Source organism: Neoarius graeffei, chromosome 14, assembly GCF_027579695.1.
Source record: "Neoarius graeffei isolate fNeoGra1 chromosome 14, fNeoGra1.pri, whole genome shotgun sequence".
In the NCBI taxonomy this organism is placed as follows: domain Eukaryota; kingdom Metazoa; phylum Chordata; class Actinopteri; order Siluriformes; family Ariidae; genus Neoarius; species Neoarius graeffei.
In genome coordinates this window covers 54,120,452-54,134,841 of record NC_083582.1, presented here as the reverse complement: position 1 = coordinate 54,134,841, position 14,390 = coordinate 54,120,452, and the positions used below count along the sequence as shown (strand labels likewise).

Below are 14,390 nucleotides of genomic sequence, written 5' to 3'. Positions count from 1 at the left end.
CACACACGGCACACAATGCTGTCACTGTCTGCAGTGTACTCGAGTCACTTCCACTCTTTGAACCAGGGGGCCTAGCAGGAGTGAAGCTCCGTCTGGTGAATTTTCAGGCAGAGACTGCATAATTCTCTGGTGATCTGAAGGTCAGTGCACCTACCTTTTGAGTAGCCTGAGGAGACGAGGAAGGAAGAGTAGTACTACCGAGTGGGACAGGCTGCTCTCTGTCTCTGTCTTAGGTGCTTAGCTGGCTCAGAGGGAGGTAACGGTTTTGAAAAATAATCAAATATACACTTTTGTGACATTGTTGTTCAAGCCACTAGCTTAATTTGACCCCACTTGCTAGCTAACCAGATTAACGTGTATACACTCATCTCATCTCATTATCTCTAGCCGCTTTATCCTTCTACAGGGTCGCAGGTAAGCTGGAGCCTATCCCAGCTGACTACGGGTGAAAGGCGGGGTACACCCTGGACAAGTCGCCAGGTCATCACAGGGCTGACACATAGACACAGACAACCATTCACACTCACATTCACACCTACGGTCAATTTAGAGTCACCAGTTAACCTAACCTGCATGTCTTTGGACTGTGGGGGAAACCGGAGCACCCGGAGGAAACCCACGCAGACACGGGGAGAACATGCAAACTCCGCACAGAAAGGCCCTCGCCGGCCACAGGGCTCGAACCCGGACCTTTTTGCTGTGAGGCGACAGTGCTAATCACTACACCACCGTGCCGCCACGTGTATACACACGCACATCAAAAGTTCTAAGACATGCAACATGTCTTAGATGAAACTTAGCATTTTTGAGAATCACATCACAAGGCTATAAAAGCAGATATTATTTATGTTGTAAAAGTAAAGTCAGATAAATTTATGCACCAATACTTTATTTAAGAAAAAGGTTGGTACAATAAAGGGAACCAGTCGATTATGGGGGCTTTCCAGGGGACAAGGCTGCAGCCCCATGGACCATATACTGGGATATTTCTGTGCTGGAAGTGCATTTAACCTCACATGTGCTGCATCTGCATTCTTCTCTTGCATGCAATGATGTCACTCACTAACTGAATGATTAGGAGTGACAGAGGGAAAGGGAAAAAATGAGAATAAAACAAACAAACGTAGCAGTTTTCATTCTGAATGAGGCGGCACACTGACACACAGGTATTGTTGGTGAGTTCCATGGTCCTGTTTCTAAGAAAGGTATATTCCTGCCTTATGCCCTCTGGCTCTGGATCCACTGCAACTCTGACCAGGATAAATTATTTGCTGAAGAACGATTGATGAACGATAATCTGAAGTGAAAATGAAGTTGATATCATCAATCCATCCATCCTTTATCTACACCATTTATCTGTCAGGGTCATGGGGGAAGCTAGAGCCAATCCCAACTGACTTCGGTTGAGAAGTGGAATACACCCTGGGCAGGTCATCCATCGATCACAGGGAAGTTGACATCCTTGTTGTAGAAATAGTTATATAGCTAATATACTGCATTGCCAGTAAGGGACCATATTTTAGGCCTTAAATATGTTGCAGATATTATAAAACAAAGAAAAACATGACTACTGAAAAGAAGCTTGTTTTAAATGATTCCAAAAGTCAAGTCAAGTCTATTTGTATAGCGCTTTTAACAATAGACATTGTCGCAAAGCAGCTTTACAGAATTTGAATGAATTAAAACATGAGCTAATTTTATCCCTAACCTATCCCCAATGAGCAAGCCTGTGGCGACGGTGGCAAGGAAAAACTCCCTCAGACGACATGAGGAAGAAACCTTGAGAGGAACCAGACTCAAAAGGGAACCCATCCTCATTTGGGCTACAACAGCAACCTTTTCTTTACATGCTGGGTTGTTCAGCTATTACACTGTTAATCCTTACTCTTTTTATACACCTACAATCAGTCTTTTAAAATTAATCCAAACAGCAAAAATGCCACAACAAGAAATTTTATTTTGGCACCTGTCACACATAAAATATTTTCTTTTTTACAGAGCTAGCAGAAATTTCACAGAAGACTGAATGATTTGTTCATCACATACAAACAAGTGATTGTATGACATGCAACTGACATCATTGCCCCATTTCCCTATCATGTGGAATGAAGCTAATGGTCCTTTATATAAACACTTTTAAGGCCTAATGCTGGTCAGTGCTCTCCTGAAGGCCAGATCGCAAAAACATGGCTTATTCTGATTAGAGTAGGCACGACCATTAAACCGAGGGCATGAAACCACTCAAATTTCACAGTTCTCTTACTTAAAGACATGATATCTAATCTTAAACATGTCTGTTTCAATGGTGTAGCAATGCACAGGCCTACAAAAATGAAAATCTTGCAATTTTGGTAAGGTATAATTAATTTTGCCAAGTAGTAGAACTAATTTGTAATGATCAATGTGTAAAATAACCTTATTTACCTTTATATTAAGGCAGATTGAATGAATAGCATTATGAGCTTATGCTGCACCTCTTGTTAAATTACAGTTTAAGGACAAATATTTATGTATATAACATAATATTTTTTCAGATGTACCCATGGGCAAATCTCATCCTTATGGATGTACAAGAGGAAAAGTGTCACACAACACTGGCTTCACACTTGTAAGAAATACTACACCTGCTGTCTGACATTTGTCCTAATGGAAATATTTACAGAGATCTTTGTCATATTCACCAAACGTTAATTACCGTTCAAAGAAAAGCTTGTGTATTGAAGATAATGTTACTTAACTCCTTATTTACAGCAAATATGGAGCCAATTATAAGTAGTAATATTTTACAAAGCCCTTACTACTCATGGTTTTCCTCTAATTTATGTAAATGCAAAAAAGTACCATATCTATCATTTGTAATAACGTTTAGCAAAATCTTGTGCCTTGATTTAATATCGTATTCACAGTTTATCTAATTTTAAAAGCAAAGGTACACACTCTATAATACTAATACACTACATGACCTACCATATAGCTGAAATCCAATCCTGTACAAAACACAATACTGCCACCCATTGGATGAATAATGCACACTCCATACAGCCAAACAGTAATATCATGGCATGGGACAAGGTAAAGTGATTCTACATAAACAAACAAACAACAACAACAAAATAAATTACTTTTTTTTAAACACTTGCCGGTTGAAGGCAACACTTAAAGTGTGAAACTGTGTGACAAAGAAAACTAGAAAACTACATTTTCTGCCCTAACTAGTGAAGTGCCATTTGGAATGTCGTCGTTCTGTCACAAACAAAAGCATATATACCATGTAAATAGAGTATGGCTATTCCCTATTAAAGTTAAAATACACTTTCTACTGTCTAAAATGACAGACAAAGTCTAAAAGAAAGTAATACATTACATGTATTTTATGCTGAGCTCTTTCTTGGAGCTTTTAGGAATGAAATACAACGTGTCAGTCCCAGATTACAAGTTGTTTTCATTTTCTTAACATTATCTGGTATTTAGTGGATGTCTAATGCTTGTTTCTGAGGCATATGTGATGGCATAATGACGTTAACTAATATCACTGTTCACAAAAACAACCTACACATTTAATGCCCAGTCACGTAAATAAAAGAATGTTACACTGACTGTAATCTTAATGATTATTAAATAATTGATGAATGATTAATCCTTAATGAGCTATAAATTTACATCTTCGAATGGGTTAACAGTAATCAGTAGCCAAAGGGTGAAGAAAGAGTTTTCAGTACAGGAGCGACATATCCACGGAAGGAAATAAACCAGGACGCTGTGGCGCATTATCTACAGTACCATGCAGAGGAATTGACGGCTGCACTGAATGGCTTTTGAATATAATATACACAATCACATGCACTGCAGCCTCCAGGTGGCATAACGACATAGAAATAAAGAACACCTATTCCTCAAAATTCACATCACATCACTCAATACGACCTTGGATTTCCAGAGTGCTAAGCCTAAAGACTAAAGGTTAAGGACCAAGATCTCTAAATGTTAAGGATCGATGCCAGGTAAGAAGAGATAAGACTGGATAGAACAGAATATGATTCAAGGCTATTGCAGTGTGCAGTGTTGAGCAATACATGGTGCTCAATACTGTCTGGCTCTTCTTTCCCATGTCTAGAATCCTAGTGTTCATTGTCAGGCCGTAGTTCAGTGTTGGAGAGGAGCCGTGCTGTGTGTCACTTGCTGGATCCAGGGGAGATAGCGGCTGACACGTGCATACACGCCTGGGTAGGAAGGGTCACCACAGCCATGACCCCATGAGATGACACCTGTGAGCACCCAGCGGCCTGACTCACTCTGGCACACCAGAGGACCACCACTGTCCCCTTGACAACTGTCAGCATGTCGATGTGGGTCAGGGATCATGCTGCCAGCACAGAGCATGCTATGACTGGTGAAGCGCTCACCATATCGCTTCCTACACTGCCATGAGGGGAGGAGAGGAACCCAGGCCTGGAGCAGTGTATGAGGGTGATTAGTGTCTGAGAGAGAAAGAGAACAAATACTGTTAAAGTTGGATTTTGCGATGTTGAAAAGTGTTTGTACTTTCTAGGCCTAAGACAATCATACAATTTCAAGGATGTCATAGAAAAACTCACTTATTCGTTCATCTTCAACCTATCCTAGGAACACAAGGCACAGCACACTCTGAATGAGACACCAGTCCATTAATTTAGCATAGCCAATCCATTTCCAATTCCAGCATGTTTTTGGAGGTGGGAGCAAATTGGAATACCCAGGAAGAAACCCACAGGAATGGAGGAAGGAGAACATGCACAGACAGTAACTCAAGCTCAGGATCAAACACGAGCTGTATGGCGGCAATGCTACCAACTGCACCACCATGCTGAAAAACTGATGTGCAATATTGCTTTGCAGTGCATCTTGAGTGGTTGAGGGTTAAAATTCTTGCTCAAGGACCCGTACCAAATCAGCCCATTTGTAATCATCATGATTAGTAAATCACACATATGTTATGTTATCTCATATTTGTTATGATCTGTACAGAGATTGGGGCCCAGCTCATCTCTGTTCCAATGTCCTTAAGAGAAATATCACAAGGCATAGACCGTTTTAACACAAAGGGAAAGGAAAGGCTTTCATTGATTTTAAGTGCAATTTGCCCCCCACCCAGGAGAGGGTTAAAAAATTACAAACTGATGCTTTAATATGGCGAAAGCAGTGTGAATCATATCTCACCCGACATGCCCCAGCCAGTGATGACACATGAAGCAGGTCTCTTGCCCCATTTGCTACCAGGTGCAGGCAGACAAGCTGCATTAGTGTGAGGGTTGAAGGACACACACTTCCCCTCAGCTCCCTTAAGCCGAATCAGAGCGACATCATGCTCCCAGCTCTCACTGCTGTACTTCCTGTGCACCTCCACATGATCCAGAGTGAGTACACGCTCAAAGTCATCCTGCTCATCTGTGTGATAGTCACCCAGCTTCACTACATAACGGGATGCATCAGTGCCAAACCTAGGACATAGAGAATATGAGTGGAAGGAGAGAGAGAAAGAGAGATCTTCATCACACTTACACTTAACTGTATTTAATCTGATAACTGCACTGTGTGCTCATAGCACTACAATACCAAATTCTGGTGTTGTTCCTGATCTTTAGTTATTTTACACAAGAGACAGTTGCACATCTAAAATCTTTATTTATTTATCCATCCATCCATCCATCCATCCATCCATCCATCCATTACCTGTAGCCACTTATCCTGTCCTACAGGGTTGCAGGCAAGCTGGAGCCTATCCCAGCTGACTATGGGTGAGAGGCGGGGGACACCCTGGACAAGTCGCCAGGTCATCACAGGGCTGACACAGAGACAAACAACCATTCACACTCACATTCACACCTACGGTCAATTTAGAGCCACCAGTTAGCCTAACCTGCATGTCTTTGGACTGTGGGGGAAACCGGAGCACCCGGAGGAAACCCACACGGACACGGGGAGAACATGCAAACTCCACACCGAAAGGTCCGTCAGCCACTGGGCTCGAACCCAGGACCTTTTTGCTGTGAGGAGACAGTGCTAACCACTACACCACCGTGCCGTGGGGCAAATACATTTATACTAAATATTTACATAAGGTAAAATGCATCACCTTAAAAGATTTGAACAAATAAATTTAAATCCACCAATCATTTCATCAATACTCTAGTATGACATCTATCATTTGCCTGTTTTAAATAATTTCAGTCAGTAAACTGTTACTTTGTTTTGTAACATGCTACGATAGGTGTAGTGGTTAGCGCAGTCGCCTCACAGCAAGAAGGTCCGGGTTCGAGCCCCGTGGCTGGCGAGGGCCTTTCTGTGCAGAGTTTGCATGTTCTCCCCGTGTCCGTGTGGGTTTCCTCCGGGTGCTCCGGTTTCCCCCACAGTCCAAAGACATGCAGGTTAGGTTAACTGGTGACTCTAAGTTGACCGTAGATGTGAATGGTTGTCTGTGTCTATGTGTCAGCCCTGTGATGACCTGGTGACTTGTCCAGGGTGTACCCCGCCTTTCGCCTGTAGTCAGCTGGGATAGGCTCCAGCTTGCCTGTGACCCTGTAGAACAGGATAAAGCAGCTAGAGAGAATGAGATGAGATGCTACGATAGATATGCTTTCCCTGAACGACATTTTGAGCAACTCTGCAGAAAAAACAGGTCCGATTTTAGCTTCTGTGCCAAAGTTCATTTTATTATTCAGATCTTGAAAAACTATAATGTACTGAAAGGTTTCCTTTTATTGGCTCATTACTGGTTCATTGCTTTTAGATTAGATGTATATGACGGTACTCTTGCGTGTATGCATATGCCATGTAACTAAAAGGGATGAGTGGGTTGCATCCTCATAGTTGATTTATCAACTGTGTTCAATTCACCTTTCATTTTATTGTCCTAAGGCAGTTTTCTGAATCGGATGCAGATTTGTGCATACAAAGTACTGTACATGCAAATCTGCACTCGTTTTACGCAAGCTTGATGAATAAGGATGAATGTATATTGTTAAAAGTGCTATACTCTTATCGGGCAGTTTCATAATGATGTCAAAAATAGCAGAGGATTTCAGAGGAGTTTAGGTAAAGACAGTTTTGATCACGGGCAATTGCTCTAAGACAACGAGGGAGGCTCAGCCTCCTCTAAAAATGACGAACATCGTGTAGGATGAATTGTGCTAGGCTTATATTATAGCCGACCTTATAACATTGCTATTTCAGATCCAGAATCATAGAAATATATGTGCTCAACCCAAATACAGTGCGAAATCATTCCGTTATAACTTTCCCCAGTTCGCCTAATGTGTGCGTGAGTTTTTCCCCCTCGTGACAGCGCGATGCAGCCCAGCCTCAGTGGATTGGGAGCTATGTGCTTGTCAATCTCAAAATGCAAGACGATTATTGGACAAATACTGTGAAAATGCCCGCCCACGGAGTCTCACGGACTCCCAGCCTCAATGGACGTCAACGGCATTTGGGAGCTCTGTGCTTTTCAATCTCAAAATGCAAGATGATTATTGGACAAATACTGCAAAAATGCCCGCCCACGGACTCCGAGCCTCACATGGGAGGGACATGGCAGTTTCCGCGAGGAGACTGGTGATTGGTGAAAGCGGCCGGATGTTTTCTTTGATTGACAGCTCGTTTCAACTATAGACAGGCAGCGGACAGTGTTGCCAGATTGGGCGGTTTCCCGCCCAATTGGGCGGTTTTCAGTGCATTTTGGCGGGTTTTGAACATATTTTGGGCTGGATAACGTCAGCAGTATCTGGCAACATCAGTTCAGTCCCATGCGGATTCGCAAGTGCTGTGGTGTATTGTAAGAGATCGGCTTACATTTCGATTTCATTCATTACATACGGTTTCTACCAGCTTTTTTAGTTTGTATATATTTTCATTGTAAATAAAGTGTAAATATAGTGTTGTCAAGTTTGCGTAGTTCCAGAAATTTCGTTTATTTGAGTGACTGAACTTGAGGGGGCTAGTCAGCTAGCAAGAAAGCTGCGCACGGATGCCAAGCATTGCTAATTTAATTTTGGCGAAGCCATTTGCCAGTCTTCCTTTCGAGGAAAAAATTAAAATTAAAGAGCAGGGTAGAGCAACGCCTCAAACTGACTTGGTGAAAAAGGTAGGGAATAATACTCGTTCCTTTCAGCTCTCCTGGTACGAGAAAGTGAATTGGCTAACAGCAAGTGACCCACATCAACAACAGTAAATAGGCTACTTTAGTAATATGTCATGGATGGACCAAAAATATAGAATCTATTTAAAATGTTTATGCTGAGTATATTATATTGGAATATGTTTTTCTGGATATGAATTAAACACCGCTACAATTTGGAAAACATTTTTAAACAAAAACACAGCCGAGGTCAATTTTTAAACAACATGCCACAATTTTAAAATACAAAATGTTAAAATATCCCAACACCACCATCATGTATATTGGACAGTAGGCTAATGGTCCAAAAGAACCTGTTATTTCACAGTTTGTGACCCTGCCAACAATCAGCCAGATCAGAGGCAAGAGTATGGGCAAAATTGATGTGTTTTTTCTTTTAAAATCTGGAAATATTGTAACCGACCAGCCTCCCCTGTTTGAAAGACTACCAGCCGCCACTGGTTTTGATAAAGGTGCATTGTGGGCCAGAAATATGCAGCCACGTTTAAAAATTTAAATGGCACTTGGAATTTGAGCCAACAAAGGGCATAAATGCATCCAGTAGTTGTGTGGCATTTTAATTTTGTGTCAAAGCTTTGGCTGTGTTTGGACAATTAGATTCAGATTAATTATGTGGGGCAAAAGAATTGTGGACCAGCATTCGGCCATTGCTCATTTGCTATTAGGGATGAAGTTTAATTTAAATGTTTTTTTTTATTTTAAATCAGATTTATTCAACAATGTAAAACAAAAAAGAATAACCTCATGTTACTATTCAACATGTCTACTGTCTATACCACTAGCTGACATATCAAATCTGTCAGACAACTTGCATCTTGGGTGGCATGGTGGTGTAGTGGTTAGCGCTGTCGCCTCACAGCAAGAAGGTCCGGGTTCGAGCCTCGTGGCCGGCGAGGGCCTTTCTGTGTGGAGTTTGCATGTGCTCCCCGTGTCCGTGTGGGTTTCCTCTGGGTGCTCCGGTTTCCCCCACAGTCCAAAGACATGCAGGTTAGGTTAACTGGTGATTCTAAACTGACCGTAGGTGTGAATGTGAGTGTGAATGGTTGTCTGTGTCTATGTGTCAGCCCTGTGATGACCTGGTGACTTGTCCAGGGTGTACCCCGCCTTTCGCCCGTAGTCAGCTGGGATAGGCTCCAGCTTGCCTGCGACCCTGTAGAACAGGATAAAGCGGCTAGAGATAATGAGATGAGAACTTGCATCTTTTTTTAAATTTATTTTACATAACAGTCATAGTCCATGTAGTGGGGGGTAAATCTCATCTCATCTCATTATCTCTAGCCGCTTTATCCTGTTCTACAGGGTCGCAGGCAAGCTGGAGCCTATCCCAGCTGACTACGGGCGAAAGGCGGGGTACACCCTGGACAAGTCGCCAGGTCATCACAGGGCTGACACATAGACACAGACAAGCATTCACACTCACATTCACACCTACGGTCAATTTAGAGTCACCAGTTAACCTAACCTGCATGTCTTTGGACTGTGGGGGAAACCGGAGCACCCAGAGGAAACCCACGTGGACACGGGGAGAACATGCAAACTCCGCACAGAAAGGCCCTCGCCGGCCCCAGGGCTCGAACCCAGGACCTTCTTGCTGTGAGGCGACAGCGCTAACCACTACACCACCATGCCGCCCCAAGCCAGGAATTCCTCCATGAATTCTGCAGATCTCATTCACACTTTGTGTCATGTGCAGGATAACTGAGACTTCAACGAATCCAGCAGGTGTCACTCTCACCGTTTGAAACAATGCGCTGCAGTGAGAATCCAGCAGGAGTTAATGAGCGTGGCTCCACACAAAGGCTGCGATCCTCTTGACTGAGATCTGAGCCACAATGATGCCTGCCATGGCCAGTCTCCCCTGACAGCACACCAACAAAAGAACAAAGAAAGGTTATTAAAATAAGCAGCACTCAAACCACTTAAAAATGAAACCAGCAACAAAAACAATGCTAATATGCTCAATCACTTGAGAGACTTGTTCCCGCCAACAATCCTCTTGCTGCGTCTTTCAGCCCCTCCCCTCATGCCGCAGGTATGGGTCCCCACTATAGCGATGTCTGCCTCTGGCTCTGGGACATAGCCACACACCACACCTGCATCCTGGCCATGCTTACACACATGGCTGTCTGGCCCTTTAGCAGGACATTCTCCCAGGAAAGACTCTTTGCCTGTGCACCTCACGTTGGCCAAATGGATCTGGCCCTTTCCAGAGCCAAAGTAGCCCATTGGCCGTGCCTTAGACACTCCGCTGTGCCAGGAGAAAGTAAGACAGTCTGAATTAAAGAATGAATTATATGTATTGACAATACCAGGCTTAACACAGCACATTATTACCTGTCAAAACAGTCAAATATGTCTCCAATCAACATTAGCACATTAACAACATCAACATTATTCTTCTTTCATATGCACTCATGATAATCATCATTGAAAATCTGATCCTTACCTGAATCCAAGCTGTCTACAGACAACAGCAGCATTGACGTCATTCCATCCGTGATCACAGACACTGCCCCACACTCCATTCAAGAATATCTCCACTCTGCCCTCCTTCCTGCCATCCCCACCTGCCAGCCGCACCAGAGGACCTGAGAGCACTATAACCCAATCAGGAGTCGCACTGAAGAAAACGACTTATATCAACCAGTTTATTTTCTCTTTGTGAGCACGGTACCTCATAAGACTTTGTGGGATATGAAGCAAGATGCAGAGTAAAAAAAGTATAATCATAGAGGGAAAAAATTAATTTAGAAACTTTAAGAATGCCTCCAGGCAGTTTCCTTCCTGATCCAGCCTGCATTTTCACACGTTTTGCCACTTAAAATTATGCTTATCACTATACAGCAGTGAATCTGATGAAAATAGATTAAAATGATGAGGCTTAGGTGAAATGTTAATGATGGAGAAAACCCAAACTTCCCAAAGATCTGATGGAAGAATTAGGTTGAGTGATTGTAAAAACTGAAAATGATAATGTTGCGACACTGAAATGTCAGCCAGAGGGCTGGGATCCTCAAGGACTACAAATAGGTTTATTGAAATTCAAATCTTTACTGACAGCAGTAGTGTGATACAGGAAGGTATTTATTCTGCCCTTTGGGCTACAGTCAACAAGTGACATTTAGATCCATACTGAATTTTAATGGTGGACAGAAAGGTGCAAATACTAATATCTATCAGCAAGATCTCCCTCCACCCCCTTCCCCAAACACACACACACACACACACACACACACACACACACACACACACACACACACACACACACACACAATAATGACTGCTAAGCCTACAGAGTGTATGACTGATTTACTGTCAGCAACTGACCTGTTATTTCTGGGGCAAGTGGAACGTCGTTAGTCTCTGCTCTATGACACCGTATGCTCACATCCTCACTGTGAGAGCAGTCATGTCGACCCCACACACTGTGTTTGCACTCCAGCAGTGAGGACTCAGTTCCCTCACACTGCACATCATCCATCAGGATCAGGCCTGTTCCCTCACCAAACACCCCAGCAGGAGCCACCTCTGCACTTCCCCTGCGTGCGTGCGCACACACACACACACACACACACACACACCAGGATTAATTGTGCTCTCTTTGTCAGAGATAAACTTCATCTAAAAAAATTCAATGAGAGAAACTTAGCATTTGCTCATTTTCCTAATGCTAACTGCCCCCTACTGGCTTTCATTCTTTATTAACAATGAAAGCATTAGAAGGAAAATGTTTTGCAAGCAATCTTGCTAATCTCACTAAAGGTTTTCTTTCTCTAGAAAGAATTCATTCTATTCAATAATTTTTCTTAGCTTGCTATCTGGAGCACTGATGAAAATACAGTATATTTTAGCAACAAATGGGTAATAGTTTGTAACGTTATATATTATTGATGTGCTGGTGCTATACTTGCTCTGGGCTCAGTTCAGCCGAAAGGTATACATGTCAGTAAATTTACATGCTTTGAGTTTGTTTTAGTACACTTGCCACATGAGTATTTATACGTATAAGTATACCTGAAAGTACATTATAAGCTCACTTGAAGATACAAAAACCTGGTGTTTTCTCAAACACACACAATGCACCTTTCAAAACTAGGTGAGAATTATTTTCCTTGCTATATCGCCTGAATACATGATCTCACAAGGACAGGTTGAACCCTTAACCACTGAGTCACTTAAGAACTGAAATGTTTTATTACTTAAAAATCCCTGATATAACTAAACTTGGGGTGGCACGGTGGTGTAGTGGTTAGCGCTGTCGCCTCACAGCAAGAAGGTCCGGGTTCGAGCCCTGTGGCCGGTGAGGGCCTTTCTGTGTGGAGTTTGCATGTTGTGTCCGTGTGGGTTTCCTCCAGGTTTCCCCCACAGTCCAAAGACATGCAGGTTAGGTTAACTGGTGACTCTAAATTGACCGTGAATGGGTGTCTATGTGTCAGCCCTGTGATGACCTGGCGACTTGTCCAGGGTGTACCCCACCTTTTGCCCGTAGTCAGCTGGGATAGGCTCCAGCTTGCCTGCGACCCTGTAGAACAGGATAAAGCGGCTAGAGATAATGAGATGAGATAACGAAACTCTGAGCATAGTGTAAAGTGCATTAAAATCTAAACCTAATAAATAATTTAATATGTATCTACTATAAATACAAAACTTGAATATCTGGTAATAGATTTGCCACTTAATGAACTTCTCTTAAGTATACATAACACGTTCTACAATTGCACCACTCTCTAATTTGTAGTATACTTGAATGAAGGGTTGTGACAGAATGCATTAAGTGTGTTGACTGTAACAGATTATTGCTCAAACCAGCCATTGTAAAATGTGAGCTCTCAAAAGTAATACCTGAAGCCCAGCTGTCTGCACACCACCTGTGCATGATCCTCAGTCCAGTTGTCATCACAGACTGTGCCCCAGTCTCCAGAGTGATACACCTCCAGACGGCCCTCCCATGGGTTGTCTCCATCTACCAGTCTGACCACTCCATCTGTAACATACGCCAATTCAGCAGACGGTTCCAGCTTCACTGGCGTTCTCTAGAGCACCAGATAAGCATTGCGATGAACCAAATTAAAACTACAATCTCCAATACTTAGTCACCAGGTATCACATAGCTTTTTTGTCCAAAGGCTGTTCATTTTACAAAAAATAGAATGATATATGTATAAATACAACCCCAAATCAGAAAAAAGTTTGGATCGTATGTTGAAATAGAAAGTAAAACTGAAAACAATGATTTGGAAATAACCTTTGAGCAATACAACGGCACATTATTTGATGTTTTACCTCATGAATTTTATTGTTTTTTCAAAATCAATACTTATTTCAATTTTGATTCTTGCAACACATTTCAAAATAGTTGGGACGGTAAAGCATTTACCATTTTGTAATGTTGCTATTCCTTCTCACAACACTTAAAAGATATTTAGGGACTGAAGACACAAAGTGATGAATTGTTATTTTGTCCCACTCTTCCTGAAAAGAGGTCTTAAGGTGTGCAACAGTATGGGGTTGTTACTGTCATATTTTTTATTTCAAAATTCGCCACATATTCTCTGTTGGGGACAGAGGGGACAGGCACCCTCTTCTTCCACAGCCATGATTTTATAATGTGTGCAGAACATGGTTTTGCATTGTCTTGTTGAAATATCCCTGGAAAAGGTGCTGTCTTTAAGGCAGCATACATTGCTCCAAAATCTCATTATACTTTTTTGCATTACTGCTGCCATTAAAGAAGTGTAAGTTACCTTTACCAAGGGTACTGATACAACCCCATACCATGACAGATCTGGGCTTTTGGACCTGTTACTGGTAACAGTCTGGATGGTCTTTTTCATCCTTGGTCTAGAACACACGGTGTCCATTTCTTACAAAAAAAAAAAGTACTTGGAATACTGATTTATCTGAACACAGTATACATTTCCACTGTGTGACGATCCATCCCAGATGCCTCTGAGCCAAGTGAAGTTGACGGTGCTTCTGGACACAGTTAAGATAACGCTTCCTTTTTGCACAGTAAAGATTTAACTGGCATTTGTGGATGTAACTCTGTATTGTGCTGTGTGACAAAGGTGTGCCAAAGTAATCCTGAGCCCATGTGGTTATATCAGCTATAGATGAATGATTGTTCTTGATGCAGTGCTGTCTAAGGGATCGGAGATCACAGATGTTCAGCTTAGGCTTGTGCCCTTTCCTTACGCACCAAAATTCCTCCAGATTCCTT

General features: G+C 42.3%; 1 protein-coding gene across 1 annotated transcript in view; it reads right to left on the bottom strand.

The window, feature by feature from the left end:
- Window positions 1-4,033: 4,033 nt before the first annotated feature.
- si:ch73-127m5.1 (neurotrypsin) overlaps window positions 4,034-14,390 on the bottom strand; it is a 37,508-nt gene continuing 27,151 nt past the window's right edge. The window contains exons 8-14 of the mRNA XM_060939019.1: window positions 13,013-13,154; window positions 11,498-11,709; window positions 10,617-10,758; window positions 10,137-10,418; window positions 9,906-10,028; window positions 5,197-5,477; window positions 4,034-4,478 (exon numbers count right to left, since the gene is read on the bottom strand). Of these exons, the coding sequence (XP_060795002.1) occupies window positions 4,144-4,478; window positions 5,197-5,477; window positions 9,906-10,028; window positions 10,137-10,418; window positions 10,617-10,758; window positions 11,498-11,709; window positions 13,013-13,154 (1,517 nt within the window). The 3' untranslated portion in view covers window positions 4,034-4,143. The remainder of the gene's footprint in view (window positions 4,479-5,196; window positions 5,478-9,905; window positions 10,029-10,136; window positions 10,419-10,616; window positions 10,759-11,497; window positions 11,710-13,012; window positions 13,155-14,390) is intronic.